Raw genomic sequence first — 17,798 nt, 5'->3', positions numbered from 1 at the left:
CCACCAGGGAGGGCCACACTAAGTTCTTAATCGATGAGGAAGATACTCTTACCTCCCAACATTCCTCCCCCCCAGTAGTAGGGGATCTTTTAACCCAGCAATTTTCAATTCATTCTTTCTTTCCTGACAGTATCAACTGTCTCTTAAGTGTCACCATTTTAAATTGTTGGTTGAAGATCTCCATGCCGTGCAAAATCCCAGCAGACTTTACCTGGCATACACCAGTGCATTTCATTTCTGCGGAACTGAATTTTGCTGCTGGTGTGCGTTGAGTGCCATAGGGGAAACTGCTGTTTGCATTTCAGTTGTACTTCTAGGATGTGTGTTTATTACACATCCCATCTCTTTATTAATCCCTCAGGATACATTCTCTCTGGCCATTAGTGCTGAATGGTTATATTTCTGAGCAGCTATTGTGTTTTTATCTTATCTAACTTGAACAACTTCTTTCTTTGTATTGACTAATTGAGAGGCCATTTTGCAGATTAACAAAGTATGGAGTGAGCAGTGTTAGTGGGAATAGAATGTGAGTCACATTGGTAATGTTAGTACACATTAAAAAATAGTGGAAGAAGGGCCCTCCCTCGTGGCGCAGTGGGTTAAAGAACAGCACTCTGAAGCTATCACAGCCACTGAAGCAAGAGTTGGATCCTTGACCAAGGAGCTGACCCACATGGCAAAGCAGACATCTCCTGACTCACCACCTACTGCTCCCCTCAGCCGTGTACTTTGTACAAAAGAATGCTCTCCATTCTGTCTCTGGTGAATCTTCTCATCCCCACTCCTCTGCACCTCTGACTTATCCCCCAGTTCTGTATGCATGAATAAATCTTTAAAAAAAACCATATTGGAAGGGGAAGAAAAGAAGGCCAGTGAAAATAAATTGAATAATTTATTCGATCTGTAATATTGAAGATATCACTACAACATTTACTCAGTATAAAAATTATTAAATTTCCCCCATTTGCACTGAGTCTTTGAGGGTACTTGTCACTTTGGACCAAGTGTGTTCACACGCTTCCCAGATGTGTGGCCACCAGGCAAGAAGGAATGTGCAGGGGAGGGCTGACGACCTCAGTATTCTTCTGGGTTTAAATTCTCTAGCCACATGTTCCCTTCTTAACGTTCTCACTTGTTCACATGCCAAGAGATTAAAAATTAGTATCTTTATCAGCCACCTTGAATAATCCATTTTTACACAGGAAATGTTTTCCCAGAGGGGTTTTTGAGAGCTAGCTGGAAGGGCACACTCCTGTACTTCAGTTTGAGTGCTCAGAGAAGGAAGGACAGGTTTAGCTGTTGTTTCCTCTCCCTTTGAGCAAGGCTGCTTATTAGTGTCTGGCAGAGCTTGAGTTTCAGTGTCATGTTTATTCTTTTTCTTTTCTTTCTTTTTTTTTTTTTTTTGCAGGGTGTGGGGCAGGATCAAGGAACAAGGGAGGAAATGGTGGTGAAAACTGGGGCTCCCCGCAGTTAATTTGAAGAATGGTTTTCCTTTAAGAGGGTTTCAGGTTTTTTAAGGGATTGTCCTCGGTTGACTTGTGGTGTCCCAGATTTCTCTCTGGGGTGAACTGACAGTCGGAGGAGTTTCGTTCTAAACACACATCAAAGTTAATTGTAGGACTCCCACTGATCACTTCACTGTCATTGCTGGAGAGTCATTGCTCCTCCTTCCTTCCCTGGTGCTGCTGTCTCTCATCAGATTGGGAAGGGGGGGCACCCAGAATTTGGGGTGCACAGTTGAACAAATATTGGACATGTTAGACTTTTTGCAAATTGGGTACACTTGTTAACCAGCGAGCACAAAAACATGAAGCAGACTTTAGCAATGAAGAATTCTTTGTTCTCTTAATGATCATGGGTATTCACCTTAGATTTCACTGGATTCTTTTGGGGTGCCTAATTCCTGTATTGTTAAATATCTCTGTTCTTAGCACTAAAACTCCCTCACTAAAATTATATTCAAAATCCTACATTTTCTGTCTTTTTTTTGAAAACTAGTAAGTATGAATGCAGAGATAATAAAGGCAAACTTTTTTTTTAAAAAATAGAAAAGAAAAATTAACAGAAATCGAAAACAACCATTTTTATTTTGTTGTCTTTCTCATCCTTGCATATAAGATTTATAGCAGATTTTTTTGTAGCCTATTTCTTTTTCAACAACATATTTGCTTTTCATTAGAAGTAAGATTTAAATGCTCCTGATTTTATGCAAACAAATTGTTAGTTATAAGTGGATGGTTCTTTTGAAAGAAGGAGGAACTTATAAAATCATTTGTTGTTATTTGTTGTGTATATATATGCTATATTGATTCTTTTATGCTTAGGAAAACACTAATGCTACATTAAAATCTATTTAATCTTGTCAGTGTATTATTCAGACAACTTCCTTTTCATGGGTATGAAAAATAGTCCTTCCTCATGTAAAAATCTATCTCAATAAAAATCACATCAAGTCTGGATTGTCTTCTCTTCCTTACCGCAAGTGCGGCTACTAGGTTGCCATGGAGACTACAGATGCCCCCCAAAAGTCTAGTCAATATCATTGCCTTTGCCATGTTTCTCTACAGTTATTTTTATAAATATTTTGTTGCACTATAATAGGGTGAAGCAGAAAGAGACCATGATAACAAGAAAGTCAGACTGGAGAAAGAAATCAAATCACAGTCATCATCTTCATCCTCCTACAAAGAATCTTCTAAGTCAAAGTGAGTATAGAGATTAGGCACTGGGTCTTGACGTGGCAGAGGTGAATGCTTTCTGCAGTGACTCACACTTGGATGACGGGTTATGTTTGTTGCTTTCATCCAGAGGATGTTGTAAGAATTAACAATTCATTTGGTAACATGTTACTTACTTGCTCTGCAGTTTATCAAGAAATTGCTTCACAAAATCACTTGGCAAAAGGAAGTGCATAGTGTCACCAGTAGGAGCCAACAGAGTTAAAGGGAGAGAGAGAGGAAGGACCAGAGGTGAGGGTGGCCACCAGGTAGCCTGCCTGTTGGGAAGGTTAAGCCTGGGGAGCAGCTGGTACAGGTGACAGTCTGCAAGCTGAGTGACAGATTATACAGTTTAACTTAACTACTGTATTTTTCAAAGGCATTGAAAAGTTCATGAGATTTTTGTCTTTCTCCAGCTGGATTCCATGCTCTGATGTATTTGTCTTCTGTGCCAGTAGCTATTGTCCTTTAGCTAAGTAACGAAGCTGTTTGCATTTTGCCTTACCTTGGGCTTGTCCGCTTTTTCATTCCAGACCGTCCAGGCCCTCCTCTGAGCCCTCCAAGAAGGAAATGCCCCCTCCGCAAACTATGCCCTTGTCCTCCCAGAAGCCAACCAAACCTGCACAAAAGAGGCCAAAGCGGGAAGCAGGTCTCTGTGGCCAGGACCCTCCCAAAAGTGCCAATAGTAGCAAGAGCAGCCATAAAGACTCTTCCTCTTCCAAGCACAGACGAGTAGAGGGGAAGGGCTCTGGGAGTTCTGCAGAGCACAGAGTGAGTAAGGGAGCATGACGGGACAGTGGGCTGTTGTCATGTGGCTTTGCTTTCTGTACCCAGATTAGTTCCCATTGATGGTATTTCCTGACTGTTCACCACTTTTAATTAATTTCAATGGCAGTAATGAGTTATTTGTGTTTCAAATCCTATTTTTACAGAGTGAAAGATAATAAAGAAAATTGAGGTGACGGTTCTTCATAAAGTGATTTAGATGCAAAAATTGTAATAGATTTTCCTGTCAATTTTCTAATAGATAACTTACATAAGAAGATGTGCCTTGTTTATTGTTTAGTTTGGGTGTTCTATAGCAAATTTTGTTATTATTTACAACAGGAAAAATGTATCCATTTTCGAAATAGAAGCTCCTCTCTCCCTGTTAACCTGGATGGGTAGGTGTTGACTATGAGAAAATTCTACATTTGATTTTATAGATTTTCTCTTCCCTAGTGGAGTAACTAGTAAAATCATTGGGAAAGTGATTGACCAAACGGAATTTGTGCAGTGTTTGGTTTTCCCTTTTACAAACTACTATTTTGAACTAATCAAGGAGGTGGAACAGTTAGGATGATGCTCTTAATTGTTTGAGTATAATCTGAATCATGTGTTTTTTTTTTTTAAGGGATCTTCTGGAGATATTGCAAATCCTTTTCCAGTGCCTTCTTTGCCAAATGGCAACTCTAAACCAGGGAAGCTTCAAGTGAAGTTTGACAAGTAAGTTGTCGAACACTTGCTTCTTATTCTTCTTTATCTCTCTTCCTCCTCACTTCCTTTCTCTTCTTTTGTCTGCCCTCTCTCTCCTACTTTTTTATGCCCTCCTAGGCTTTTGAGGTTGTCTTAGTAATCTTAGACTCATATGACCTAACCTGATCTCTTCTTTCAGACAACAAGCAGATTTTCACATGAAGGAGGCCAAAAAGTTGAAGGACAAAGCAGAATCAACGGTCAGTCTTGTCTCTTTGGGTAGAATGTTATCTGATAAAATATTTGTAGTCACATTCTTCTGGGAATGTGGGGTGGGGCAGGGGAAGGCAGGAAGGCGGAGAGTGAGGGGTCTGGCATTGGCCAGCGTCTGCATGATCATTCATACCTTAAGGAGCCAGGTAAGGGATCCTTAGTGAATTATTTTATTTCACTCCAGTGATTTAGATGGACTCTGGGCTAATATAAATACCAAGCCCCTGGTCACAAGGATAAATTAATGGAAGTTGATCTGCCTGGAATGCATGAGCGCTTCCTTGGTGCAGGGCATTAATTCCGTGAATGTGGAAAATGAGTCTGGCTATTGAAAAGTTATCAGTTTGTGTTCACTTCAAAACATTTTGGTGGGAATGCTGTTTACATTCCAAAATTATCTTAAAGCCTTTGAGAAGCTAATCTGAGGGAATCATAGACTTGTGCCAGGAGATGAAATTTTAAGGTGAAGGTGATGATTGCACTGTTAGTAAACATACTTAAAAATGAACCTCTCCTTGCCTGGTGGCTGTTGGACTTTCTGGAAAGTGGTGGTTTTGTTAATTGCATGTGTAATTAAGTGTGCCTTTACATCACTGCTGTAATGTAATTAGATGTTTTTCCTTTGCGTATTTGAACATCTAAGACTGGGGCTTTTAATTGCTCACTGTATTCCCTAAACCTGTATCCCCACTAATACCATATATAGAGCTTTGCGCCACAGAAGATTGGGGTTGCTTCATTCCCCACAAGTGTTCTATCCATATCCTACAGAAGCCTGCAGGTCAGTTCCTTTTGTGCGTCACCATCTGACCTGTTACTCGTCAACCCCAGTTGTAGACTGGTGTCTGCTCTGAGACAGGCTTTGGACCACTGGAACCGAAACCCTTTTATCAGATCCCCGTTTGTGGGACAAAATATTTGTTGAATTGTACTAGGCAGGGTGCTGTAAGTGGTCAGGACAAGTCTCTGCAGAGCTAGCTCTGAAGCTATTCTGTACCAGAGTACCTGAGTCAGATGGAAAAACTTGGACTTGGCCAAAAATTGTCCTTTTAATTTTTTTCCCCCCAACTTTGCAAAGTTATTGCTAGAACTGTAGGTTCAAAGTTATTTCTAGCAGGCCCACCCTGGTGGCGCAGTGTCTTCAGCCTTCTGCAGCTGCACCAGCACGAGTTCAATCCCCAGCCAGGGAGCTGACCCACATGGCCCAGCAGACCTCTCCTGTCACGCCTGCTGCTCCTCTCAGCAGTGTGTTTCACTGGATCTGCCCTTTCTGCTCCCCAGCTCCCCACTCTGTTTCTAGTGAGTCCTCTCACCCCTGCACCTCTGGTCTGCACCCCAGTTCTTGTATGCATAAATAAATCTTTAAAAGTTATTGCTAGAAACTTCAGGTTTTGAGTAAGAGAAAACTATTCATTATTTTGTCAGTCAGTTATCTAAAACTTATCTTGATATTGGATATATTCAGCACTGGAATCTCTCATTATTTAAACATTTTTTTGTTTTGTTTTGCTTTTAATCTACTCCTATGCGTAACTAAACTAAGAGAGTAGAGAGAAGTTACAGTAAAGAATGTGGGTGAGAAACTAAATAAACACCTGTCTTTGCCCTAACAATGACTGTGTCCTTGTCCTGCAGACAGACAAGGTTGCAAAGGCTTTTAAGTACTTGGAGGCTGCCTTGTCCTTTATTGAATGCGGGATTGCCATGGAGTCAGAGAGCCCGGCGTCCAGGTCGGCTTACTCGGTGTACTCTGAAACTGTAGACCTCATCAAGTAAGTGCCCACTCATTTTGCCATCCTCTTAAGTACTTCTCTTTCTTCACCCTTATTGCTGTAATCCTTTGGCATCGTCTATGAAGACAGCTTAATAATAGTGAGCCTTAGAAAAGTTACTGATACAGGAACTTTGTTTTGAACTAAACTCGCATTCCAGTGAAGTGCTGAAACAGTAACGGGGTCCAGCCATGTGGCCTGGCCAAGGGCGCTGTGAGTGAAATGCCAGCCTTGGGGAGGGGCTGGCCATGCCATCAGAGCCCTTTGGCTCCTCTTTATTACCTGCTTTTCAGCAGGGGGCTCAGCGAGGACGCCAGTCTACCAGTTTCAAGTAGTAGGCAGGCCCGAGGAGAAGCACGTCTTCTCGGTTTTGTGAGTGGCTTGAACTGCGGCTCGTAAGGCTCATTTTCACTCCTACATTGGCGCGCCTGTCTTCGCATCTCCTGAAAAAAATCAGTATAAAGCCAAGCAGAGATCATAAGGCTTTGTGTCATGGATTTCTGTGTGCTTTTGCTTAATCTCATATGCTCATATTTTCTTACAGATTCATAATGTCATTGAAATCCTTCTCAGATGCAACAGCACCAACACAAGAGAAAATATTTGCTGTTTTATGGTGTGTACATTTTTCTTTGTTCAATTGTATTACATTTGCTTTTACATCTTTTGATGTCATAAAAATAGATTTTATATTTGTTTTCTTAACATGAAAATTAAAACAAAAGTGAGGTTAGTAGGATGTGTGGCCAAGGGCTTCATCTCACCAATTGGTATTTTTTGTGGAATGTCATCAGCTGCTGTTTACTGATGACTCAGTAGCTGCGTGGGGCCTGTCACTTAATTTATGTTCATGTATTTTTGTATTTTCCTGCCAACATTTACTTCTGATGGTAGTATGAACATCACAGTGAAATTCTTTTTTTTTTTCTTTTAAGATTTATTATTTATACCTTGAAAAGCTGGGTGTAGGCCAGAGGTACCAGATGGGGTGCCAGAGAATATTCCCCAGAGACAGAGTGGGGAGCAGAACAGGCAGATTGACAAAGTACACTGCTGAAGGGAGCAGCAGGCGGGTCAGGAGAGGACTGCATCGCCCTCTGGGTCACCTCAGGGGTGGGGATCGACCTCACAAAGTGGCTGTGGCTCCCTTTCAGTACTGTGCTTTAACCCATTTTGCCACCAGGGAAGGTCTACAGTGAGATTCTTAAGGGATTCCTCATGGCGATGAGGAAGGCTCATGTGCTGGTTAGACTGTAGGTGAACTGTAGGCTGGCTGTATTTCTGTGGTGGTGACATGTCTACTGGGCACTGCCTCACTTTAACTTACATTTATATTCACAGCATGCGTTGCCAGTCCCTTCTGAACATGGCAATGTTTCGTTGTAAAAAAGATCTAGCAATAAAGTATTCTCGTACTCTCAACGAACACTTTCAGAGTTCTTCCAAAGTTGCCCAGGCACCTTCTCCATGCATTGCAAGGTAATGATAAATCTAAATCAAGTAATTTCCAAAGTCCAGTGATTTATTTACTGTCTGCTTTTGCAACTGTTTGTACTCACACATGAGTTAGCTTTGCAAGAACTAAATGCCTTTATATGCTCATTCACTTTTTAAATTTTAGTGTATTTCTAACTTTTCTGTACTAATTAATGTGTTTGTGGATTGGGTGATGTAAGAGGATTTAAAGAGTAAAAGGTCAATAATTTTAGAGGTTGAAGGTTAACAACACAAAATGATGAGTGGTAGAACCACAGTCCTTTCTGCTTTTTACCTGACAGGTCAGACAGACCGTCTTAATGTTTTTTTAATTAACTAAAACTTGCCATAACTATCTCAGATGTAGTCTAAGATTTATTTATAAAGAAGTTTATTAATTGTAACTTTTTTAAAACATGATTTTGGAAACAAGCCAAATGTTGGGAATAAAATGATTAAATAAACTCTTGTATAATGACATGGTAGAATATAATGCTAACTACATTAACAGGTTGTGCACTTGAAAGATGTTTGATCCATGATAAAATACTATGCACCCTGTTTGTGTAAATTTGAAAATATGTCTTTATAGGTAAAATTAAGTAGGGAAATTAAAAGAAAAAGAACTTTCTGTAACCGTATGTGTCCACCTGTTCCAGGATTTATAAGTGATTCTAAGAAAGAAGACAATTATCTCTAGCTGAATTGTATTCCCCACTTTTATGAACTGAAATGTTCATAAACGCCATAAAATAGTGAAAAAACAGAACCCTTGTGTAAGTGTTCTTCAGATGAAGATAGCATTTTCTTCCCCAGAATTTAGCCATACTCCTTGAAAAGTTCCCAATTCTGATAGGTTTTGCTATTTTAAGTCTGTCACCTAGAAGATGGCCCTATTTTCAGTACATCCAAAAGAGATTCCCAGATGACTTAAAGAAAGCCTTAGAAAACTAACTCCCTACTTCTGAAAATTCTTATGACTCCCGCCTCTGTTAACTCTTTTAAGTTAACAGATTGCTAGTCACATTATTTTAGGTAACTCCTTCCCTACTTGCCTCGAGACTGTGTTTTAGTACTGGAGATAAACAGCAATAAACAGAGCAAGCCGGAACCCCTGCCCTCACAGAGCTTCCACTCGACTCCTTCAAAATGTACCTTCTGCTGTGACCACTTAGGGCTTATTTAGCCCAAGGGCTGATGTAACGACATCATGAGCCCACTTCTGCATGCAACTCATTTTATGTCCACTTGCTTCTTATATCCAAGGGATTTCACTCATGTTTTTCTTTTGACCCACTTCAAGGTACTTGGTAGCCTGTATGTCTAGGTATATAGGCAAGAAGTTTAAGAATCCTCTGATTCTTACCCAATCTCCTTACCCAATCTCCTTGTAGGCTGTCGTATATGTATTGATTCAGTGAATATTTGTCAAGATCCCACTGTTTGCACCTGCGTGCTAAGTACTGAGAATAATAAGATTAATAAGAAGTGATCCCTGCCCTCTGGAAGAAAGCAAGCTGTGCTATGCTATGTGTCCAGTCTAGAAAAGTACCAAGTGCAGAATAGTTTCTCAGTTAATGTTTACTGAGTGGGTGACGTGGAGGTGAGATTAGCACTGTATTGTCTTACCATTACTAGGAAAAGTTGGAACTGGGGGTAGGAGAGGAGGGGAGTCATGGCAGGGGGAGCACCCTAGGTAAATGGCATAGAAAAGCATATTTGGAGACCAGATTGCCCAATCTGATTCAATGCCAGTTTACTTCTTTCATTTGGTGACCTTATTTCTCTGCTTTATACACTGTATTACCAAAGTAATGAAAGCAAAGAGGATCTCTTTGACTTTATATAGGGTGTCTAGAAGTGATTGTCACTTTGGCTGGTCTACACTGAAACTTAGTGACTTGGACTATAGTTCCAGAAACAGGAAATCTGTAATCTGGTGGTTTAGGTGATTAACCAGTGTTCTCTTTCCTTCCGTCCTCAGAAGCACAGGCACACCCTCTCCTCTCTCTCCAATGCCTTCTCCTGCTGGCTCCATAGGGTCCCAGTCAAATGCTGGCAGTGTGGGGAGCAGTGGGATGCCCACCACCATCAGTACCCCCGTCACTATCCAGAACATGACGTCTTCCTATGTCACCATTACTTCCCATGTCCTTACTGCCTTTGAACTTTGGGAACAGGCTGAACTCCTTACAAGAAAGAATAAAGGTAAATGACTCAATGGTGGCATTACTGGGGCATGGGAATCGGAAGGGACCAGCGTTGATGATTTGTATTTTATGTTCATTTTGGGGGAAAGAAAATGTGCATTTTACTATTTAGTCTTGTCACGTTTTCTCCTTCGTAAATCTATTAGCAATTATTTAGTTCTGTGACATGCACTGGATTTCTGGGTAAGATCTTAGCAAAATAAAATTAGAAATACTTTAAGCACTGTCACTCAAAAGTGTTCTGCCTTAATTTTGAACTGAAATCCTAGCAAAGGATCAAGGCAAATAAGAAGGAACATTACTAGCTGTCCCTAGGCATGCCAATTTGAGATGTGCAGTAACATAACCTACATACTGAGTTTATTTTCAGAATATGTTAAGATGGGTAGTTTTCAATACAAGAAATAGGGCACAGTAAACATTCATGACACTTGTTGGAGAAGGCACTTGAAGAAAGCCAAGGCTGAAGCGCTGGAACTGTGAGGAACTACTTGGTGTTAGTTCCACAGACCATTAAGTAAATACTTACATGTAAATATCAGCTTAATTTCATTACCTATTTCTTCCTACTTGTAGGGAAGGAGCAACCAGCTTAGCTGTACCCACTAGGTTTCCTCAATCTTTTAGAATTTTCTTCCTTAGCAAGCTAATGATGCTTTTGACATGTTACATTCATGCATTCATTGATCTGGAAGTTAAAGTGAGTATTTCCTAGTGCCATCCACTGTGCTTGACATTATGGGGTCAACTTTAAAACCCCAAAATAAACTAAAACAAGCCCATTCCTTCCCTTCTAGTATGAGTGGAGGGATGTGGAGAATCAACAGATTCTTAGATTATCATTTTTTGCTGTGATACATGTAGACAAGTGTTATTGGAATATAGTTCCTAGAAACTTAACTCAGTTTTCCTTTTTAATTTTGTGTGTGCAGGTGTGTTTATTTGGTCTTGTTTTTTTGGTTTATTTGCAGATTTTTTTGCTCAACTCAGCACAAGTGTGTGTGCCTTGGCCCTCAACAGCAGTTTGATGGATCTGGTGCACTATACAAGACAGGGTTTTCAGCGGCTAAAACACAAGTAACCAAAACACCTTAACAGAGGCCCAAGTTGGTTTGATGCCTTGGGAAATTTTCTGCACATTATTTCATCAGGACACCACGCTCAAGAATATAAGAACTTGAGATAACCTGGACACTTGTCCACGTAAACTCTCAAGAGTTACGTGATCATTGGTTGGACATGATGTTTGTGCAGAAGCAGAGAGGGGGAGACTGGCCTCACAGATGCTCTTGCCTTTCCTAACAAAAGGACAGAAGTGCAATGTAGCCTAAGTGGACGTATGAATGGTCTAGAAACATTTCCGTAGTTTTTTAACCAGCAGGATGTAAGTCACAGATGAAATGCGAAGCAAATTCAACTTTAAAAGCAAATCCACTTCATCTCAGTAGCCACATTCCCGAAGGAAAAAAATTTTAATAATGAATTTTGGTGTAGGATTTTGTGAATTGATTTTTTTTCCCTTAATTTTAAGTTTGGGGGGAAGTATTTTGTTTAATAAATTGTAACACTCATCTATAAAACAAGTTCTGAAGGACTCCACTGTACCCACTTCCTGCCAGTGAACAGTGGTTTTGATAATACCAAGTATTGTCATAATTTATAAAATTAAAGGTGACTTCCACAGCCTGGAGCACGGTTCACTCTCGCTGTCAGACTTCAGCTTGCTGCGAGGGAGCGGCCGCGAGGTCTCCGCGTGGAACGAGGCTGTGCTGTGGCGCAGCCGCTTCCGCCCTGCTTCCATGGAAGGCAGTCGCCACTGACTGTGTTCTGAATTTCCTGCCTAGGGAAGAAGGGAACCAACATTTATACCAGACCAGATGGCTAAAGTGCTTTTTAGTTTTTGTTTAAGTCGCGCTGGAATTTGAGGTGCTGACCCTGTGGTCTGCAGTTTTTGGGTAACTCCTGTGTTTTACCAATTTAGAGTTTTGTCAGTGAACAACAAGAAGAAATGAAATTTACTTCTTAGAGAGGCTATATTTTTCTGCTACAAATTATTTTATATTTATAGTAAAACTAGACTTTCAGAGTCCTTGATTGTCTAGGGGAAAATAACTCCCTGAGAGAATGTGGAGATATGGGGTGTTTAATTAGATTTAAAAAAAAAAAGTCACCACTTGCCTTCACTCCCGAGTATTCTCAATCAACTAGATTTAATTAGATTGAAGAGGAACTGTGGGCTTTCCTATGTTGCTATTGCCATATTAGATAATATTAAACCAAGTTCATTTTTGAGTGACCTAAAATGGAGAACCCAATCAGAATTCCCACATATCCATAAAGCACAGATCTTTCTTTTCACTGAAATGTTGGAGGTTATTATTGGAGCATTACTTTGAGTGCAGTGTTCTTTAAATGCCAATTATTTTTTAATCCCTTTTAGAAAGAACTTGCATATGTACTAAAATCAAAGCATGAGTGTTATCTCTATAGTTGGTTTTTGTTCCTGCCCACCCTTTCTTTTTTCCCTTCTATATGTTGATTCCTCCCAAGCATGTGACATTTTCATATTTATTTATTAGCAAAGAAGGTATTACCATCTCTATTTATAATGCCGATCTAAGATCCATCTGAATGTAAGAACTCTTTGGTGATGTGGTCAATATAGAAAGCACACAGTGTTTTTATGATGCTGTTCTGTAGTGTCTTACCCAGCCTGTTCTTTTGTTGTCTATCCATAGCTAGATCAGAGGTCTGTTCCTCACATTTAGGTTAAAGCAGAGAGAATTACCACAGTAATATGTGAATAAGAACTCAATGTATGCTCTTGATGAACTGTTTTCATTTATTGGTGGTCTAAAGCAAAGCCATGATGCTTCTTAAACTAGTAGATGCTCAGTGAACACAGCTGCCTGATGGTGCCACTTCCATGGCGCTGCATGTCCCTCTCACGTGGGAGACAAAGGTGAGGCTTATGTGACATTTAACATCTTGTTTTCTTCTTAACTTGTTGCCTTCCCTTCACCTCACAACTCCCCAAGACAGTGTTTCAAAGGGTAATATTCTTTAGGATGAGTTCTGATCTATGCAGATTGGGGTGGGGGGGCGGGGTGCAGTGCATGTTCTGCCAGTGTGCCTGGTGCTCCCTTCACTGAAGACATTTCCGAGGCAGTTTCTCAGCCAATTCTGAAAGAACCGATTGCCTTTTCAGTGGCCTTAGTCTGTGTGTTTTCTTTTTTTCCTGTCCTCTCTAGCAAAATTTTATTTGTCCCATGAAGAACCAGTGGACTTGCAGAGATCAGTTCATTCTGTCTTGAACTTGTAATATTTCACATTCTTACTTCAACATGCATTGTACCAAAAAGAAAGTTCCCAATGGCTCTTTTTAAGAAAAAGCATGTGAAAGGCAACGGCTGGTGAATTTTTAATGTTCACACGGTCATTTGCTATTCCCTTTGGGGATAGAAATCTAAGGATATTTCATGTCATTTGCACTTTTCATTTCATACTTAAATTCTCCAAGGCAAAATGTATACTGAGATCATTGAAAGGACTAGATTATGACATGAAGTCTGGATATGTGAAGTTCTTCTAGGAACTTCTAGCAGTACAGGTTTCACAGTGGGACAGATACAGAATATCATAAGGAGTGAAAATTGAGTGTAGGCTCTTCCTCTGGCACGACAGTTTTGTGTGTATGAATGCCTTTACTAAGAAATGGGAGAACGCTGTCTCTCTTAAAATGTTGGGTATTTTTGTCCTTCCTGGACATAATTAAAATGTGAATCACTAACCTTGAGATTTTGGCCAGACTAGGGTTTCTGGTGAGCATTGAAAAACACTCAATAAAAAGTACCAGATTTCACTGGGTTAAGATGTGAGATGCAGGCCACATGCTGGGGTGGTATGTTGGGGGTCCAGCAGGCGTGTTGCCAGCACGAGAGCCACCACAGGAGAACAACTTATCTTGTGTCAGGACTTAACCAAATACTCGATGGGAAAGGCGTCTGATTTCTTTGCACAAAAGGACCTTTATCTTATAGATCCATTCTGACCAAAATGTTTTTCTATTTTCTTGACAAATCGAACCATTCTTATCTCCCTGTTCAGTCCTCTAATTCCAGATCTTACAGCAAACCATCCATTTTTGGCTGAAAACTTGCCTTAATTGGTACCTTAAATGTTCATGTTAGTAGGATCAGGAACAGCTTAACTATTTTATTATGATTCCTGTTCAATAACCTTAGAAGCAAAAAGAAGCCATTGTACCCTCCAAAATGAACAGAACTTTCTCTGATTTGCAAGAGGTTTGTGTATTTGCAGCATTAAGAGGCTGGTTGAATTGGATATATTTACTGCGCCTTTGTTGACCAAACTTCATTTTGAAATAATGCTAATTTGGGGATAGTGCTCTGTTTACTCTGCCATGGCTTTAAGAGACGTTTTGTTGGTCTTGCTATTTTTGGCTTTTCTGCTTCATGAAGTTTGCGATGTATTTGTACATTTGAAGGTAAATGAATTAAGTAAGTGTTGATTCCCTACCTCTCACTGCAGATTCTGTTTTTTTCTGAGGAATTTATATTTCCAGACACTACACAAAATATTTGAAAAACTCTACCACTTCACCTATTACACTCTTTACCATTGATAAACAGTATTTAAATTTGCAAGACTATTTGGGCTTCTTTTAAAAACATAACCTTGGAGATTTGCTCCCTTGGTGAATGAGTTACCAGTGGCTGAGGAGGGTGTCAGGACTGTGGCGATATTTGCTCCTTGTCTTCTTTCTCCAACAGCTTCCTCTTCTGTTTGACTGTGGTCCTGTTAGGATGAGCTGGTGTAAGATATTTCCTGTGCCTTTACCTTTTGTCATTTGTTTGTGGGAGTCAGAGTGGCAGAGTCTCCCAACATGGAATGGGGGATTTTCCTTCGAACATTACAAGGTGTTTCTACTGTGTAAACCTCAACATCCGTCTTTTTGGTTTCTCAGTGACTGGGAGTGAGTTGTGTGGCCACTGGCTGTGTTTAGTTCTTACTTGGGATGAGCTGACAGGTACCATCTGCCTTCTTTCTTAAGATAGCTGTAAATGTCCTGTTGTCTGGGGGCTAATCTCACTGTGTGCATATCCATGTCAGAGAGCAGAGGGCACGATGTTGGGTAGAGAGATGTCTTTTCCTCTTCCCAAGAGGGCAGGAGGGAAACAGTCTACTCCCTGTGAGCCTGTAGGTGGACTAGATGGACCTGGCTGGACGAGGGCATGAGACCACTGGCAGCAGGCCGGCCTCTTGCCTCCACCAGCACGGGCTGACCGAAGGAAGATAACTTGCTTTTTGCTTAAAAGTAGATGTTTAAGCGATGCTTGCTTAACACAGGCAGTATTACCTTCGCCTCTTGTTCAGGCTGTCAACTTGTATTGTTAAAATTACTGCACATGCCCCCTCAGATATCAAGTATACACTGTTCATATTGTCTGTGTGTCTGTGTTTCTGTGTGTGCGTGTGGATACACATGTGTCTCAAATCTTTTAATTTTTTTTTCCTGAATGTGATCATGTTTTGGATGATACCTGAGCAGGGTTGCCTTTTTTTATTTATTACCATTATATATTATATTATATTATATATTTTTTGCTTTCTTATAACTTTAGAGGAGAGTCAGACCTTGGTATTATTAAGATTGCTTTAAAAAGGAATAAATTGTCCAGTTGATAAATGAAAATCACTGGTCTATCATAAAATAATATGAATTTTTGTTAACTGTGGAATAAGGTGCCAGCTTTCTCGTCCACACAGTGGTTTTGGTTTTGTGCGTAGGGTAGGGAAGCAGTGATGCTCCCCATGGGAACATGTGTGACGCAGACTAATAACGGGGACTCCGTGCATTTTACCTACTCAGCAGTGGAACTGAACTTGGGGCTTTTGTGAATAAAATTTAGCTGCCTTGTATAGTCCTTTGAAAGAGACATACTTGATCTGTGAGAATTTGCCTGTTTTCTTTTTTTAGAGGAAAAATTTACAAAAGATCTCTCCAAAGATAATGTGCCACAGATCTTTTGTTTGTTGTTCTCTGTAACCAGGATTAATTGCTGTTTAAAAACACACACACACATGTAATTGACTTGTTCATCTTCAAATTTTCCTTTTCACGAGGATCAAGCTGTAAAAAAAAAAAATTAATAAAAATTTAGAGAAATCGTGGGAGTGGAATCCATGCTTTCATTTTACCTGAATAAAGTTATTTGTAAAACTGCTGCACGGAGTTAACTGTTGCTCGGTAGCCAGGAGAGTTGCAAGGAGCTCTGGGCCTCTGTTCCCAGTATGATGTGCCTTTAGATCCGAGTGGGCGGAGAGGGTCACTCATCTCTTTACTCAGTTTGTCTTAAACCTCTTAATCGCATACAAATTAGCCTCCTCCACGCGGCTGCAACTCTGAGCCACCGCCAGCCACGTGGAATCTTTGCATAGTAACCACTGGCTTTCTCATCCTTTGTTCTTTCACATAGTCCTCCCTGAGTATCCAGGTGGGTATACACTCACAAAGTTCAGGCATTAGTCTGGGGATGTCTTTGGGAGAGGGGGCTAGATGGTGAAAGTCTTCTGTCCAGTACAGTCTCCAGTGACCCAATAGACCCTGCAGGATCTGCAGCCCGCCCGCCCCCCTGCTTCTCCAGCTCCATTGCTAGGTGTGCCCCCCGTTCCTTGTTATCTTGTCTAGTACTGGGTCCTTTACACTGTCTGCTTAGCCCAGGAAAACCTTTTTTTTTTTTTTGGGAAAACCTTTTTTTAAAAAAAAAATTTTAAATGTCTTCTTTAAATTATTAAAGATTTTTTTATGCTTATAGAACTGGGGTGCAGGCCAGAGGTGTGGGTGAGAGGATTCACCAGACAGAGTGGGGAGCAGAACAGGCAGGTTGACAAAGTACACTAATGAGGGGAGCAGCGGGCAGGTCTAGAGCTGTCTGCAGCGCCATGTGGGTCAGATTCCTGTCTGGGGATCAAACTTGCTCCACAGTGGCTTCAGAGAACTTCATAGTGCGGTGTTTTAACCCCTTGCGCCACAAGGGAGCCCCCTTTGAATTTTTTTTTTACTGAAGTAGCATTGCAGTACATAGCCATACATGGAATTGTTGATATTTTTGAATGACAGGATTTCACCCACTGCCACCACCCCATATTGCCACATAGTCCGCTTGCAACCAGGTCACCCAGAGTCCATCGCCACAGTCCACTATGCTCTCACCTTTTGTTTCATTCCTCCTGAGCCCTTCCTTTCTAGATGCTTCAGTTGTGAAGTAGATTTGCAGAATGTTCACACTGACTCTGAAAGCCGTCTGGTCTGTCATCTTGGCACTCCCAAAGGAATAATACTCTACGTGGTTTGATGCAGTGAACGGCTCTGCAGATCTGAAAGCTGACAATGTGAACACTAGCTCTCCGGCTTGCTATGTTACCTTGGGTGACTGAAATATACTGCTGAGGGGAGCAGCGGGTGGGTCAGGAGAGGTCTGCCACACCATGTGGTCACCTCCCTGGCCAGGGATCAAACTCGTGCTGCAGTGGCTGTTGATAGTCTCATAGCGCTGTGCTTTGAACCTGTTGCGCCACCAGAGAGGGCCCAGAGGTCTCATTTGAATTAGCCTTTCAACTTGGGTCATACAAATACCATCTGGCTTTCTTCTTTTTCCAAAAAAACTTCCAATGCTATAGCTTGTCTATCAGAATTTTCAGCAATTGTCCATTGTGTGATTTATTTAACCAACTTCAGTGATCCAGACTACTTCTAATTTGGTTATTTGTAGGGAACACTCCCTTGGGCATGCCTGAGGCAAACTGCACAGGCAGTCAATATTTTACTATATTTTCTTTGTAAGTGTGTGCATCTGTATACTTATGTGAAT

At 40.8% G+C, this 17,798-nt stretch overlaps 1 protein-coding gene across 3 annotated transcripts in view; it reads left to right on the top strand.

Annotated features, from left to right (window-relative positions):
• The window catches only part of AFF1 (AF4/FMR2 family, member 1), a 183,608-nt gene extending 170,603 nt beyond the window's left edge, over positions 1-13,005 (top strand). For all 3 annotated transcript variants that reach the window (XM_012724178.1, XM_012724177.1, XM_012724179.1), the window contains 9 exons: positions 2,602-2,705; positions 3,251-3,488; positions 4,111-4,202; positions 4,372-4,432; positions 6,081-6,217; positions 6,762-6,833; positions 7,559-7,696; positions 9,678-9,901; positions 10,875-13,005. In XM_012724178.1, the coding sequence (XP_012579632.1) occupies positions 2,602-2,705; positions 3,251-3,488; positions 4,111-4,202; positions 4,372-4,432; positions 6,081-6,217; positions 6,762-6,833; positions 7,559-7,696; positions 9,678-9,901; positions 10,875-10,984 (1,176 nt within the window). In that variant the 3' untranslated portion in view covers positions 10,985-13,005. The remainder of the gene's footprint in view (positions 1-2,601; positions 2,706-3,250; positions 3,489-4,110; positions 4,203-4,371; positions 4,433-6,080; positions 6,218-6,761; positions 6,834-7,558; positions 7,697-9,677; positions 9,902-10,874) is intronic.
• The last annotated feature ends 4,793 nt before the right edge of the window (positions 13,006-17,798 follow it).

The sequence above is a fragment of the Condylura cristata genome, unplaced genomic scaffold (assembly GCF_000260355.1).
Source record: "Condylura cristata isolate star-nosed mole 26May11 unplaced genomic scaffold, ConCri1.0 scaffold00012, whole genome shotgun sequence".
Classification (NCBI taxonomy): Eukaryota; Metazoa; Chordata; class Mammalia; order Eulipotyphla; family Talpidae; genus Condylura; species Condylura cristata.
Note: the sequence above shows the minus strand (reverse complement) of the source record. Positions and strands in the feature narration are given on the sequence as shown.